Raw genomic sequence first — 16,145 nt, forward strand, 5'->3', positions numbered from 1 at the left:
ATAGCAAACAGCAGACGGGATTTATCATGAAACATTTGATGTTATTGGAACAAGTATTCTGTTATAAGTGCGTTTGTTGTGATCTAGGGATTATTTCAAAGCAGCAGTCTTAGCTCTGTTCTGCTGCTCTCACAACACAGATATTTTTAGGTTGATGCCCGTTTATACCCATCAGTACGCGCCACCGTCAGAGTCACTTACCAAAATTAAACCTGAAGTTGGATGGGAATATAGACACTGACCTTGTCAGTACAAACCAAAATCATATCTTATTCCAGACAAACATATGTACCTTGGATGAGGCTGCATTTTTCCACATGTGCAAACTCTGGTGAACCTTGGAAGGGTTTTAAAAAGCACTGTTAAACCGAAGAACCAGCATCCAACATTTCATGTTATTACTTCTTTCCTCGCCACTTCCAAGGGACCAAGGCAGCGATGCCCGGGGCATAGCTCGGTGCAGAGAGCGCCAGCCCCGGGCTGGGGACGCCCCGCAAGCACTGGGGCGGCAGCTGGCAGCAGCTCCCCAGAGAGCAAGTCAAGGCACCTGAACCTGCTGGCCGTGCCGGCCATCTCCCAGCGGCTCAGGGGCACAGGTGAGCATCGCCCATCTGCCGTTTCTGTCTTTCTCCATCCTTTTTTCCCCCAGGATCTTCCCTGCTTGTGTCCAGAGCCGTTCCTGAGACTCTTGGGGCTGGTGGGACACTGCTGGTTCACCATCGCCATGATCTTGGCCCGGGGCTGACCTGTGGCTCTGGATCGGTGCAGGGATGTCGGTGTCCTGCCCTTTTGCCTCCCAGCGCTGGAAAGGGCCCTCGCAGCATCCTCGCCTGGCTGTGATAATATAGGCTACAAATCTTCAGCCAGGTTTGAGACTGGCGATTTGCGTTCACCTGAAGTTGATCTTCCGGAAAAACCATCCAGCCTTTATCTGAAGACATCAAAAGAGAGAAAGCACCACCCGCCCCGTCTGCTGGTTGTGCTGCCGCTTCCCCGTGCGCAGCGCTGAGTGACGCCCCGCGGACTGGCGGGCTCGGCACACCTCCCAGACTGGGAACGAGGCGCGAGCCCCGTGCGCTCAGTGTGACGAGTTGGGGTCGAAGCGCTGAAAAATGCAGGAATTGCTGAATTATGCCACTGACGAGCTCTCCGTGATCTGGATGCAATGAAGCATTTGCATTCGTGCAGTTGTCATCGGTTCATCCGTTGGGTCTATGCTGTAAGATGCGTCTAACTTGTTTGATGCATCCTATTCCAGCTGTGCCAACAGTTTTGCTGTTGGAGCCTATGGAGCTCCGTGTGCTCTGCCATTTTCGGGGAGGAAGCGATGTTTGTTCACCAGATAGCCTTCGCCCCCCTGCCCGCATGTCCGGAAAAGCCTTCCTGCCACGGCGAGCCCGCGGGCGGGCTGCTGCCCCAGCAGGGCTCGCTGGGCACGCCGCGGGCTCGGGGGGTGCTCTGGGCTGGGAAGGCCAGCGCCCTGCCCTCGCGCTCGCCGCGGTGACCCCCGCTTTGTGTTTCCCCACCTCTCGCCCCTGCGCTTCTGATAGAGACGCTGTCCCAGGCTCACACGGCTTGGCTGGTTAGGGACCTTTTCTGATCTGCAAGGTTATTCTTGGCCAGGTTGTATCCGTTTGCTCTTGTGCCAATGCTGTATTTTAAATTAAATTTCCTGTAGTTCTCACACTTTTCCTTTCTGCTGATGTATTCATAGATAATGACCATATTCCCTCTCATCTTTCCTTTTGCTGCACAAAATGTGAAATTTTTAGACCGCCCTCGTGCAGCAAGCACTCCCTGCTGAAACTGCTCCTTGCTCTGAGCCCGTCCCTGCGCCAGCTCCCTCTCTGAAGCAGTCTTTCTTTACAAAGTGTGCCGGAGCTTGTGCTGCATGTTTCTGGTGAGCTCTCCCGTTCGCCTTGTGCGGCGGCATCCCGGCTTGCCTGCCGCCTGCGCACCGATTGCTTTTGGCACGTCCCGTGTGCGTGCCAGGAGTCCAAGCCGCAGCCCTGCAGGTCGGGGCGCAGGGTTGGTGTTCTGGAGGAACGTGGCCTGTCCTGCTCCTGTTTATTTCCCACGACATGTCGCCGTCCGCCCCAGCGGCGCTGCTCTCCCGCGACCCAAAGCTGCTGCGTGGTTTCACCTGCAAGGACAGGGCCTCTGGGTCACGGTGCCGCTGCGGGCCTTGCGTTGCTTCGCTGCCGAAAGCAGCGATGCTGGTCGGTGTCGGACCTCCCCAGCGCCTTTCGGGAGGCGAGATGTGCTGCCAGGGAACGGCAGAGCTGTCGCCGGCTGGTTCTCCAAGCCACCTCGGCACGAAGCAGGAGTCTGCGTGAACCACTGATGGCTCTTGTGCGGGTCCTTCCTGTATCTCGCCCTCAGATCTGATCCTCCCGAGGATGCGTGTCCCTGGCTAGTGAGCTGTCGAAGTTCCTGCTTTTCTCTTTGCTTCAGTGCCCTGCGCGTCGCTGTCTCGCGTGGCCTGTTTTCACGCTCCGCACGACTGTGTTCAAATGTTGCAGGGAAGAGTGGGGTCGGTGGTCTGCAAACAGCCCCTGAGCCAACTGTGCGCGGTGCAAATCTCACACGCGCGTGAGCTTTCCCAGCTTTTTGCTCAAGAAACTGTTGATTCACAGGGCTGCAGACACCATGTGGTCCTGTGCGTGCTGTGGCTTGGCACAGCCCCTCTCTCACGTGGCTGGGGTTGGAAGTGGCGCTCCTCGATGTGCTAATGAAGTGCCAGGACTAATGGAGCTGTCATTCCCTTTCCTGGTCTTTCGCACAGATAAGATTCGTGCCCTTTATTTTCCCTGCGGAAGTGCTCGTCTTTGCCCACACAGGCTAAAATTGCAGCGCGAACACTGCTGTGAGGATTTCCTTGAGGTTCAGCCATATTGTTTGCTCTCCAGCAAAATAACTCTTTGGGGGGTTTTATCTGATGGCTCAGCTTTGTCATTGCTGCAGAGAAGGAAATTCAGAAAACGAGAGATTTTTCCTGGTGGTGTTCTGCTCCTAGCGCTCAGCCCTGCGCAGAGGCGCGCGTCAGCAAGCTGCCCCGCGCTGCGCCCTGCCTGCGGGCCGTGCAAATGCCCCAGCGTCACCAGGTTCAGCTTGGACGACCTGATCTCCCTCCTTGCCTGGAAGCGTTTGCAGCTCCCGCGGTCTGTAACGCCCCCGACGCCGAGAGCACCGTGTCCCTTTCAGGGTGCCTTGCCAGCGCAGCCCGCGGGCTGGCTGGCCCGAGTCGTCAAAGCGCCTCGCTTCTGGTGCGGTTTCCTTGCGTAGCTGGGCGAAGCGCGGCCCTCGGCTCCCCTGCGCCGTGCTGCTGTGTGGTTACTGCTGTCAGCATCCTGCACACGTTGCTTTTAAGAGTTCCCCCCTGCGGGTTATGCCTAACGTTCGCTGCGTTTCTGAGACCGCTTTAGTTCTTTCTTTTATTTCCAGCAACAGAAACTTCAAGGTACGTCGTTTTCCCACGTAGTCATTAATTCTTGGACTTCTGAAGCGACGGAGCCTATGCTGATTAAAATCATCCTCAGCTGTCATTTTCTAATAAGTCAATTCTTCACCAAGAAAACATTACCGCTACACCCCCCGAAGAGCGGGGAAAATCTTCATAAGTCTGCTGGTTCTCCCATCTTTCATTAACCTAAGCTCACCTTGGGTTAAAGTCTCACTATGAAGGTGTTTTATTAGCTGTTTTGCCGGAAAGCTGTGAAGTGGAACTGCTCCGGAGGGGGGGAAAGGGATACAGCCGTTAACTTCTGCCTTTCTGCACTTCTCCGCAGCGCGGGGGCTGTTTCGGTCCTATGAGACCTTGCCTTCGTGTTTCCTTCCCGAGGAAGCTGGCTGCGATGCCGGAGCGGCGCGGCAGGCGCAGTCCCTGCCCGCCGGGCTGGGTGCGCAGCCAGCCTGCCTCTAACGGAGCCCTTCTTGCTCAGAGCTGCACGCCGTTTCTGTACAAACAAAAAGAAGTAGGGTTTTCTGGCAAAAAGAATACATCCCCTCCTGTAATTTTTCTCACAACACAGATTTTATTTATTTTTCACACCGTCTCCCAAGCTAGTAGAACGGCAATGAGAGTTGTGGGAACTGCTTTTTCCTACTAACTGTATTCTCAGACCTTCCCTCTTTCTCCAGTACAAATTTGTAAACTTATTTTTGTCTTCTGGGGTGAGAGGAAAATGAGGGCTAGGGGATGGAGGAGGACGGGGACCGTTTGAATTTAGGTGCCATTAAAAAATAACGAGTTTATTTGTATTCTGCTAGCACAGTCTGTCTATAGAGCAATCCCAGCATTTTATCCCTTTCTGATGGAGGATGCTAGTGAGTAGAATTAAATCCATACCCACTGCAGTTCAGATGAGTTAGAACAAAATGAGGGCATTTTTACTCAGATTAATCTTTTTCAGATGCTTGTGAACATGGGGGGATGATGAATGTGGAAAAGCCACCAGCTCTCTCCTCCGGTATCTCTCTGCCCAGCCTTGCTGCCGTGTTTAGTTAAGAGAAAATCCTTGTCCCCCACGAAAGGAGTGCAGAAACAGTGAGGCAGGGAAGGAAGACATGTTTCCAAGCGTGTTGATGTTTTTCATGCTTTTCACACAGTACCCATCACACTCAATTTGATGCATAATTTTTCTCTAAAGTGACAATGTTACATGCGCTCTCTATTAAGCAACATATGTTGCTCTGTTGTCCAGGAAGGGTGATTTTAATGCTCTTCTGGTAGAAATATGCTGCGCAATGATGCATATACCAGCTGGCATTATTTTGCAATCGAAGACTATGTCTTTAAAGTTATTTAACTAGTGAACTCTGCGTAAAAAAACAACATTAAAAATAGTCTCCCATTAACCTGGGGTCAATGGTAAGGCTCTTGTGCGCTGATGAAATGGATATTTCTTTTCTAATTGATAAGATAAACATGTTTATTCTGTAGGCTGTGTAAAATTCAGGGATAGTCTTAATTCACTTGTTTCTTTGCTGGTTGAAGTTTACAAGTGAGCTAATACTTTTTTTTTTTTTCCATTAGTGAGAAAACCTTAACTTCTTTCTTGAATACATTTTTTTTTAACTTTGGAATAAATCAAATGTCTGTTTTCAATCTTTCCTTGAAAATTTTAGCAGAGTAATTAGTCAGTCAGAGCTTCAGCCTGAGACTGACTGTGGAGCTGTCTGAGAGTTTAAAGTCTAGGAGCAGAGAGGGGATTTTTCCCTTGCTCTTTCCCTTTTCCGTGCAGTTCTGAAATTATTTCTTGCAAATATATATCTTCTAGGATTGCCCCGTTGACCTGTAGGGCAGGTAGATGTCGACGGCTGATGGGCATATGTCACCTGAGCATATCCTTACACTCTTAAATACAATTTGAAACAGAAGATAAACCTGGCTGTTTCACTTTTCCCTACTTAATTAACTCATTTTCATGCCCAAGGCTGACTGCTTGAAATGGGAGCAAAATGCAAAGTATGCTCAGGGCAGTGTTTTCGGGAGTAAAGACCTCTCCTTGAGATCCCCCTCAGCGACCGTCTCTTGGTTGTGTCGCCCTGGTTCCCCTTTCCCAAGAAAAGGGCAGGGCCCGCTACGCCGAAGCCTGCGGACGGTGCTTTCCCCAGGAGCCTGCAGTGAGCGTGCAGCAGGCGAAGGCAATATTAGTATTACCCCGAGTTTTTTATACGGAGGGAAAACTGAACAGCTGACACAGAAGTCTAAAGTTTTTTTAAACCATTTAGCCCGTGTGTGGCCTCCCGACAAGGACCATCCTGTCCCCCGGGCGTGCCGCGAGGCGCAAGGAGCAGAGCAGGGCTGGGCGACGCGCCTCTCCTGGGGCTCGCGCCTCCCGCCGGATCGGGCTCCTCGCTCGCTGCCTCCCGGCGCGGCCGGACCTGGCTGGAGGTGTGCGATGCCTCGCGACAGGGCCTGGCCTGGGCCGGGGCCTTGCTTTGGCCCCACACGTAGCCACTGCTTGGGGTGAAGTCTGTTTGATCTGCGGGGTTCGAGTGTGGCAAAGAGCGCTTTGCGCTCCTGTGGTTGTAAACAGGGGTAAAACCACGCGCGAGCGGCGTGCAGGGGCGCGTGCTCCTCTTCCGTTTGCTCTGGCTGGCCGTCTTCTCGCCCTGGTCCCTGGTGTGCTGCCCCTTTCTCCCCGATGCTCCTCCTCACCTTGAGCACCTATCTTCCCAAGCCCAACTTCGGAAGGCCCCAAAGCCAGCAGGGCGTTCCCTGCCCTCTGGGGCTCCCCCGGCTTGGCCCGTGCAGCGTCTGCGCTGCAGCTCTCCCCGCTGCTGCTCCCACTGCGCGACCTCCCGCGAGGCTCCTGCGTTGCCCTCGGTACGATGAGCAGCCCACGGATCTGAGAAGAGGCTCTGCTGAATTGCCGTTTTATTGAATTCCCTTCCTCGTTGATCTGTTATTAAATTATGGTTAGCGTTTCATTAGCGAGCCCCAGTGGGCATGAGTTCATCAGTGTTTTAGCGGTTAGAGCTGCGCTTTGTTGCATTGGAAATGTGTCGCGGAGGGCGTCTGTACTTGTTGCAGTGATTGCGCTAATGAGCTACAGCTCAGGACAGGATGTGTGATGGCTTTCTAAGTGCTACGGCGCAGATTTGCAAGGATGCTTGGCTCTCATCTGGGCATCAGAATAAAGGGCTGGATTTATGAGAGCGCTTAACAAATCTGGCTCTTGGGTCCTCCTGAGACTTTGACTTTTTTGTTCCCTTCGGTTCTGCCACGGGCCCCTCAGCACGAGGGACTTTGGCTTCACATGGCAGAAGCGCTTTCCCCGGAGCTTGCTCCTCTGCTGGGCCCCGGGCAGGCAGGAGAGGGACGAGCCCAGGCGGTTTCCGCTGCCCGCAGTGATCAGCTAGATGTGGTATTGCACAAGCCTCTCCGAAGAGCTCTGCATCGATTCTCTCCCAGTGACATATGCCAGATGTTTTGTTAACACCTTTGCTGAAAGGTACTGGCCTGGCTGCACTTCTTTTCTGGGGCTATTACTCAACCAAGGCCTGGCTAAAAATAGTTTATCTAACCCTGAGATATTTTTCAGGTTTGCTGTCTCTTCCAAGCCCAAATTAATCAGCACTTGGGATAGCCCAGAATAGAAAACCCGTGGCTCCAGCAGCTAGGAAATGAAACCTGATGTTTATAATCAATGAGTGTTAGGACCAATAAATCAGGCTGCAATGCTGTAATGAGAACGGCACGTTGCAGTCAGGCTGGGGACCAGGGACAGTGTCGCAGCCTGCAGCTCTCGCTGTCGGGGAAAGAAAAATAGCAGGCTTAGCTTCAGAAGGGGTTTGGATAATTACTGCAAAGTAATTACGCTAGAGCTCGCCTTTTCAGGGTTAAATCAGGGCACTTCTGTAGCGTTAGATTTTAGATACCTCAGTACGACCCCAATATCGGTCTGGTTCGTTAGCAAGCTGCAGAGATGGGGGCTCTTGAAGGCGGCGCCACTCTGCTTTTCACAGCGGAGAACGGGAATGTGAGGGCCCGCTCGGTCCCGTGCCCTTCACAGCACCTTCCCCGGAGCCTGCGGGCTCCTCCGGCAGCTCCGCGGGGGAGGCTGGCCATCCTGCCCGGGCGGGCTGGCGTCCCCGCCGTCCTGCCCGGGAGGCCGTGCCCCAGGCCTGCCTGGGGGGCTCGGCGCCGTCGGGAGCCTCGCTTGGCGGGTTTCCTAGCAGCTCCGCGGATGTGATTTACTTGCTCCTTATGAGGCCGTCACCAAGTTCTGCGCGTCTCCAGAGAAGCTCAAAATGCCGCGATTGCCCTCCCCGCCTTTTCGCCTGCGCTTTCCCCGTTGCAGCACGAAAGGCACGTGGCCGGGGTCGGCGCCTCCCCGTGCCTGGAGCTGGGGCTTTTCGGCCTGGAGAAAAGCGCGGCGGTCCCTCACCGCCCGGTTCGCTCCAGAGCGGTGCCGTGGCCAGCTGGGAGCGCGGGGTGCTTGGGCCAGGGTCTTTTCTGAGTCATCCGTATCTCCCGTCCGCATCAGCGACTTTAAAATGGCTTTGAGGAATTGTATTTTCGAGTCTTTTATCATTACATTACAGGTCAGGGCCAGCAGCTTTTCCTGCCTGTCGGCTCTAGCTGCCAAAGTTAATACGTCATGCAGCATTGGCAATGTCACATGAAGGCTCGTCAGGGGAGCGAGGCTGAGCTTTGCACCGGAGTGCCTGGCCTGGGCATCCCTTTGCAGTAAGACTGGTTAAATGAAAAGAGGATTAATTGAATTCCTCTCCTCTGGGGGCCAGCACGGCAGGCGCGGAGCGCGGGGCAGCCTGGCTGCTCTTGCAGAGCTTGCCGGGGCGGCTGGCGCGGGGTGTTATTTCACCACGGGTCTCTGTACCAAATTCCCTGCACCAGTCTCGGAGCTCGGTGTGTCCAACACAGCTTGGACGCGAGCTAAAGCCCCCAGCCCGGTGCCTCCTGGCTCGGGGTCCCTCCTGCTCAACAGGCCGTCGCAGCGTGTGCAAGGCACCGCTAGCGATGCTCGGCCACAAAGTGCCACAGTTCCACCTGCGAACCACAAGCGAGAGCTCCTGCGGGGGACAGGGCTTCGCTGCTGCGCAGGAGGGGTTTGCTCAGCCTCAACAGCTAATTTAACCTATTCCCCGCACCCTTGTCAGCCCCCTCTCCGTTTATAAAGCCTCTAAGTGCAAAAGTGGTCGGATTCGGGAGAATCTTGTTCTCTCCCTGAGGGCGGACCAAAGCTTTGTGTTTATTCACTGATCTTTTGAAGGTTCCTTTTTTTTTTTTTTTCTTCTTTCTCCTGTCCAGTGACTTCTAATTGAAACGGATAATGTCATTACGCCATCTCCCCTGGAGATGCGCGCAGGATCCTCAGCAGGATCGGTGGTGTTAGGGGAGGCACACGGGAGTGGAGAAACCTTTCTCTACCCCTCTCGCCCCTTCCCATCCGAGCCTCTTCAGCCCTCTCCAGAGCTTTCCCAGCACGGGGGGATTAACTCAGCCTTTCCCTGCTCTTCTTCCCAGTATGAGTTTAAAGCCAAGAACATCAAGAAGAAGAAAGTGAGTCTCATCGTCTCGGTGGACGGCGTGAAGGTCATTCTGAAAAAGAAGAAAAAGGTAGGCAGCTCAGCTCCCGCGCCGGCTCCGCAGCGGGGCGGCGCTTTGCAGGGGCAGAGCAGGGGTCTGCAGCGAAAGCGCTGCTGCGCGGGGAGGCGCAGGGAGGCACGGCTGGGAGGGTCGTGGGTAGCAAAGACGGGGCTGCTTTGACAGCTCGGTCTCTGAGGGTCTCTGTCGCGAAGTTCAGTCCCGCTGTCCCGTGCTGAGCACGGCATGAGCAGCTTTTCCCCGCGCTGCTCATCCCCTCTCCTGCGGTCCAGGGTCTGTCGTCCTCACCGGTAGCTCGCGCGGCTCTGTCCCTCTGGCTTAGCAAAGAGGAGCGCGCTGGCAGGGCCGGGCAGCAGGCTCCCTTTGTGCTAAGCATCCCCAGCTGGAGCGAGGTGGAGACCTGCCAGGCTCGTCACGTTAGCAAAGCGTGCGGCTAATTCAAGTAGCAGGCGTGCCCACCCGTGCCGCCTGCGTCCAGAGCCCAGCCAAGCCGGGAGGGAGAGCGCGCTCATCGCTGCCACGGCGCGCCGGCGCGGGGGCTCACGCCGCTCTGGGGCCCCGGAGCGCTTGGCCCACGCCGGGGCGGTCGTGGGAGAGCTCGGGGGTGCCTGTCCCCTCGCGGCGCTGCTCCGAGAGAGGGATTTTTCATGTGCCCAGGGATTTCTGCTGCAGTCCAGGCACTTTCAACCCACATTGCTGGTGCTGCTGGGCCCTCGCTACAGCTCGGGGCCACGTGTCTCCCAAATCACTGCCAGGCACTCTGTGCCAGCCTCCCCCTGGCAGAGAAGAGGACTTCCAAGCAGGGACTAGGTGCGCTGGGAGGTGAGCCATGAGAGGGAGGGATGGTTGGCTCTGACAAAAGTCATTGATGAACCTTGTTCCCCAGCATGGCAGAACCAGCCCTGATGTGCGAAAGGGTTCGTGGGGGCCCCGGGGAGGTGGTGGCATGGTGCCTGTCCCAGCAGGGCCCAGCCCCTGCCGCAAAGGGTTGCGAGAGAGCAGCAGCTGGCCTGTGCAAGGGCCCATTTCGGTACTGTTCTCGATCTCAAGGACAGCATCTGACGTACTCATTTTCAGCTTCTTTCATTGCAGAAAAAAGAATGGGCCTGGGACGAGAACAAGATGCTTGTCATGCACGACCCTATCTACAGGTACGGCTGCCTGGAGCTGGCGCTGGTGCTCGCGGGCTGGCCCGGCACTGAAGGCAATTCCCCTCCTGCTTCACGAGCTCCCTCTTGCTGAAGTCCAACTCCAGGAGGGCGAGTGGAAAGAGGGAGCTGCCATGAGCTCAGGGCCGCCGGCTCGTGGACCCCTGCCCTCCGGGAGGAAGGGGCGTCCCCTCCACCACGCACAAAAGCCTCCTCCTTTCCCCCGTGGTCCTGCAGTGCTGCTGGCCGGGAGCCCGGCTGCGCAGTCAGGGGCCACTAAGCCCTTTCTAATGACCCCAGTTAGAGCAGCAAAGCTGTTCTCCTGCCAGAGATCAGGGCTGCCGGGGGAGACGTGGCAGGGGCTGGGTTGGTGGCCATCCCCTGCCCTTGGAGCCCCCCATGCCATGGCCACGGGGAGAGGAGCCTGGAGGCGCAGGCATGCAGCAGACGGAGGCAGGCGAAGGTTAGCGGGTCTGCATCCTTTCCCTGAAGGAAAACAGCCAGACCCAGCTGGGGACAGCATTTATCAGGGAACTCTCCTGGTGTGGGAGCCACATCCCGGTTCTGCTGGGAAAAGTCTGGGCTCCCCCTTGGAGCTAGGTGTGCCGGTGGGTCTTCTGCACCCCAGAGGATTTGGGATGCCCCAGGCTGTGGCTATTCCCTGGCAGGGCTGAGCAGTGCAGGCCCTGTGCTGTCTTGGTAAAATGCTTGCTGCTGCTGAATCACCAGAATAATTTTTTAAACCTGGTAAAACCACTGCCAAAAAAATTTCTGTTGGGCTTTAGCAGTGGTGTGCTGCAGAGGCTGGGCATCTGCCAGCACCCCAGAGCATGCCCTGGAAAGCCCGGGATGTGGTCTTGCCAGTCTCCTGGGCACCGTAGATCATGTGTGCGTTGCAGACTGCATTCTCCCCCTCCTGTCTGTCCTTGCAGGATATTCTACGTGTCCCATGACTCCCAGGATCTAAAGATCTTCAGCTACATTGCCAGGGATGGGTCTAGCAATGTCTTCAGGTGTAACGTCTTCAAGTCCAAGAAGAAGGTAAAGATGTAGGGATGCACATTCCTCTGTCCCAGGGCCCCCGTCACGCCGAGCTGCGGCACCGTGCCCAGAGCACCGTTATTTCCCCTCGGGGCACTGCGCCCAGCACCGGCACTCAGTCCCCCGCAGCACGCTGACGCCCCTCTTTTCCAGCACCCGCTCGCTGGTCTGGGGGCAGCTTTGTCCCTTGAAGCTGATTTGTGTCCGAGCTGATTGAAGGCCGTGTCATGCTGGGGAGGTGCCCTGGCGCAGGGAAGCACCCCTGTGCTGGGCGGCCCAGCTGAGGTTACGCTCCTTGTCCCCTCTGCCCGTCTCAGAGCCAAGCCATGCGCATCGTCCGGACGGTGGGGCAGGCGTTCGAAGTCTGCCACAAGCTGAGCCTGCAGCACACCCAGCAAAACGCAGACGGGCAGGAGGACGGCGACAGCGAGAGGAACGGGGACGACCTGGACATCCCAGGTAGCATGCCACTGCTGAGGGGCCACGCGCCAGGCCCGGGGCCTGGGGTCCCTGCTGCCTTTGGGAGCTGGCGGACGCGGTCTGCAGAGTCACTGTCTTTCTGTAACGTTCGTTGCTGGCTAACGGCTGCGGGGAATGGATTTGCACGGCAATCTGGCCTGCGGAGCCTTGCGCTCAGGCTGGGCTCTCGCTCAGCAAGGAGCCTTCGCTAGGTGTTAGCCTTCATCCTCGCGGATGTCCCTCTTGCTGGGAGCCCATTAGCAGCAATCCGGACTCTGCTGGATGCTGAAGATCTCTCCGTGCTCAGTGCCGCAAACATTTACTTGCGGCTGCCAGAAAAGGGGCCCTAAGCACAGCTGTTCCCCGAGTCCCGAGGTCCTTGCGTGGCTCGGGCTCAGCTCCCGGCTGCAAGCAGCCCAGGCCGAGCGGCGACCCTGCTCGTTCGCCCCTCTCGCCGTGCCTTGTGGCCTTACTGCTGAACCTCTGCGGGTGTTCTCCTCTTCGTGCTGGAGCCTTAAATGTCCTTAATTCTGTAGCACGCCAAGACCATACCTGCTATCGCTGCCAGGTAAAGACCCTACAAGTGCATTCGCCCCGTTTTTTTGTGCTGATTAACACATCCCACTTTGGCAGCTTCAGTGTGTGACTTTTTTTCCCATTTGTTTGGTACTTCCCTTCTTCCCAGATGTTTTCTAAGAGGTTGCTCAAACACCTGCAGTGTTTTGGTGCCAGCTGCGAGGGTGCCCGTTCGGACGCTGGCTGGTCCTGGAGCCCGCGTGCTTTCAAGCTCGCTGCCTGCTCTGCCCCCCGCACCGGCGGGTCCCAGCGCAGTGCTTAGCCCAGCTCCGAAATCCTGTCGGGATTGGCCTGGCCTTTGTCTGCTGCTTCCTTACTGCTTTTACGAGTAACGTTGTTGTGATGCCTTAATTATTAGGCTGCCCCTGTTGTGCTGGGCTGCTCATTGTTTGTTTTTCCTCCGCACGATGTCCCGGTGCCGAGATATGGCGCCCTGGGGATTTCTGAGCATCCGTTTTTGCCTGGAATCTCTTGTTTACCTTTCTCTAGCTTTCGCCGTGCGACGGCGCGTTTCTCCCCCAGTCGCGGGTTTTGTGCTGCTGCCTCCCCGGCTTGGCGCTGTTTGGCCCGGCGCGTTGCGCGCTGCGCTCCGGGGAGCCGCGGGAAGCCCCTCCGCAGCCGCCTGCCTGCTCTGCCCCGCGGGACTCGGCAGCGTGACATGCAGGATTTGGGCTGAGCACGTCAGCCGCAGCCTGCGCGGGGCCGCGGTTCGTCCCGCGCGCGCAGCTGGAGAGTGCGTTCGCATTTCACCGAGCGGTTTTGCAAAGGGCCGTTGACTTCAGCTCCAGTGGGTGTTCCTGGGAAATGAATCTGCCTGTGCGGCTCCCGCTGCGGGGAAGTTAATGAGGGAAAAGGCAGCCCTGAGGTCCCCAAATCCAAGTGAGGAGGGATGAGCGGGGCGCCCCGGGCGTGCGGGGCTGGCGGGGTCAGCGCGCGGGAGGTTTTGCTCTGACGGTGCCCACTGCCCCCTCCCGCAGGCTGCCGCCTCGGTGGCGCGGAGAAGGCGGCCGCCTCCGCGGAGGAGACGGACATCGACGCCGTGGAGCTCCCGCTGGCGGGGACCGACATGCTGGAGTTCAGCCGGGGGGTGACGGACCTGGACGCCGTGGGGCGGGATGCGAGCGCCTACGCGGACGCCAAGGTACGGCCCCGACTGGCGGGAGCGGCGGGCCGGGCACCGTGCGGCCCCGGCGCGCGGCTCTGCTGTGCCCTGGCTGGGGCCCAGGGCTTGGGAGTTATTTTACAGCATTCCCCGGCTCCCGGATCAAAGGCGCCTGCCGCCCCCCCGCCGCCCTTTGGCGCGGGGCCAGCCCTCTCCCGGGGAGAGCCATGCCCAGGCCCAGCTGCGCTGCAGCGGCGCGGAGAGGGTCAGAGCTGGAAGGATTTTTTTTCAGCCCTCCTCCCCCCAAAAAAGGCTTTTTTTGATGCACTGGAAATTTCCATGGGAAACTTTTGCCTCTTCTGAAATTTTCTGCAAAATCGTTTGAGCTTTCATCAACAAGTATAGAAATGCCGGCGGGGAAGGAAGGCTGGGGGGTCAGCGAGCCCGTCACCCTGCCGGAGGCGGGCTCGGCAGAGCGTAATCGCTCCTGGCAGATGTTGCTTTTGAGGCTGGTGACACAGGCTCCGTCCTTCCCCAGGCATCTGCTCCTGTGCCTCACGAGCTGCTGCGTGAGCAGATTTTCCTGGGCTCTAACCTAATTCCTCTTGGCCATAGGATAAGCTGTTCTACTGCCGGAGGCTTTGTCCTTGACACAACTTAAAAATGCCGTTTCCAAAGTTTTTCAGCAGCCCTCCTCCCAGCTCCAGCAGCCAGGGCTTGCGAGACGTCCTCATGCCGCTTGCGGCAGGGCGGCGTGGCACACGCACGTGGTCACACTCTCGATGCTGGTGTTCTTGCAGGGCTGCCTCCACTCCGAAAGCATCCTGACGGCGTCGCCCAAAATGCTGCTGCCCTCGTCCGCCCAGCTGCCCGACCTGGGCACGCCGCTCTCGGCCCACCACCAAATGCAGCTCCTCCAGCAGCTCCTGCAGCAGCAGCAGCAGCAGACACAAGTGGCCGTGGCGCAGGTTATCCCCCCGCCGTGTCCCGGGGCGGGCGGCAGGGCGCGGGGCAAAGGGGGGCTCCGGGGAGGCGGCGAGAAGCTGCCGGCGCAAGGGATGGGAAGGGAGCGGGCTGTGCAGCAAGGGGAGAGCTGAGGAAATGGAGGAAAAACGGGACATGCTGGAGGGAGCGGAGCTGTCTGTGGGAAAACCTGTCTGTCCACCCCATCCGCATCCTGGAAACCATACATGGAGGGGACCGGATTGCAGCCTACTGCCTGGGCCAGCACAGGCTGCTCCCTGGAGCCGTGGGCAGGCTTCGCCCGGGGCCCTGCTGCAGCATGCCAGAGGGTCCATCTGCCGCGGCCCGGCCTGGCTCTCTCTCTGCTAGCAGCCAGCAAGTGCCTATAGATAGCACAGATGACGGAGGAAGCGTTTCTCCGTTTCTCCATGACATGCGTTCCCTGGTAGCAAGCTAGGCTTGCAGCTACAGTGCACCAAGGAGGAGCGTTGGTCTCCACGTGACCCGTCCAGGCTTAGCCCCCAGGAAGGTGCTCTTCTTCGTCCCAGGCTGCGTTGAATGCTGCCCCTGCGGGGCGGCCCTTCTCCAAGGGCCCCTTTCCCGTGGAGGCGCAGGGGCACAGGGACATCTTGGCACAAGGGGGATCCTGGTCAGTGTCCAGTCCCTTTCTGGCTCCTTGAACTTTATCCAACTTATTACGTTTGCTTTAATTGTTCCCTGATACCTCCCAGAGCCCTCTCCGCTTGCTCAACTTTCTTCCTGGTTCCAGCAGCCTTCCTGTGCTTTCCGATGGTTTCTCTCTTCATGCATCAAAATATGGCACCGGCCCTTCTGGCTGCGCTGCTGCCCTGGGAGCCTGCGTGCCCTCCATGGTCACTGACTCTGGGAAATAAAGTTCCTGCCTGGAAGAGTGATTTGCATCCTAGGGGGACGCCGTTACATCTAGCTGTAGTAAAAAGATACTTTTGCTTGGGCAAAGCTTATCAAGCAAAGCCAGGTCCCTCTGTGGCAGGGACTTGTCACCTTTGGTAGTCCCAATCTTTGTGTCACCTGCAGATCTTTGCAGCAGTGATTCCTTTTTCTTCCCGCTTCCAGATAAAAAATATGAAATGTGGTAAGGCCATTTCTTGGCTGGGTCATGGGATAACAGCCACTGGCCTCATTCCCCTTTCTCCAGCGGCTGACACTCTCCTCTGGACCTTTGCCCACCCAAGGATGGTTCTGGTCCCAAGAGCTGTTACTTAGCTACTCCCTAACCCATTCAGTGTGTGCCATGGTGATTTTGTATCGTTCTAATTTATTAATGAAAAAGTTGTTCTCTATGATGTCAAATGCCTTTCAGATGACTGAATACATTACATCAACACCTTCATCAATAGCATTTGTTATCTTCTCTCCAAAGTACTGAGTCGGTTTGTCTCTGAACACATGATGATTGGCACGGGCTTTGTTCTCTGCTAACAAAGCTGGTAGATCCGCTGTATTATCCAGGACCTCTGTCAGACTGATGGGTCTATAGCTTACCTCGGCCTGTAATTACTTGGCTGGGAATGAAATGTCATTTAGTCCCCTCTCATTGACCAGAGAGAGCTGGCATTTGCGAGGAGTTTCCTGATACCTGTAAAAGGTTAAGGGCAGGAGTCCGTGCTGGGTGTTATCCCCAGAGAGCCCGGTGGCACCGGCTGCTGCCCGGCTGCAAGACGTGAGGTTTGGGCACTGCTCGCTGCTTCGCCTGGCCAGTCCTGGGTATCGCCTGGACCCTGCCGTGGAGACCCTGCCC

The 16,145-nt window shown here is 57.0% G+C and overlaps 1 protein-coding gene across 2 annotated transcripts in view; it reads left to right on the forward strand.

Annotated features, from left to right (window-relative positions):
- NOS1AP (nitric oxide synthase 1 adaptor protein) overlaps nt 1-16,145 on the forward strand; it is a 53,083-nt gene that overhangs the window by 28,788 nt on the left and 8,150 nt on the right. The window contains exons 3-8 of one of the 2 annotated variants that reach the window (XM_067300734.1): nt 8,996-9,088; nt 10,154-10,227; nt 11,157-11,265; nt 11,583-11,724; nt 13,278-13,441; nt 14,203-14,370. In XM_067300734.1, the coding sequence (XP_067156835.1) occupies nt 8,996-9,088; nt 10,154-10,227; nt 11,157-11,265; nt 11,583-11,724; nt 13,278-13,441; nt 14,203-14,370 (750 nt within the window). The remainder of the gene's footprint in view (nt 1-8,995; nt 9,089-10,153; nt 10,228-11,156; nt 11,266-11,582; nt 11,725-13,277; nt 13,442-14,202; nt 14,371-16,145) is intronic. The other variant, XM_067300735.1, reaches the window with a different exon arrangement.

The sequence above is a fragment of the Apteryx mantelli genome, chromosome 8 (genome assembly GCF_036417845.1).
Source record: "Apteryx mantelli isolate bAptMan1 chromosome 8, bAptMan1.hap1, whole genome shotgun sequence".
Taxonomy (NCBI): domain Eukaryota; kingdom Metazoa; phylum Chordata; class Aves; order Apterygiformes; family Apterygidae; genus Apteryx; species Apteryx mantelli.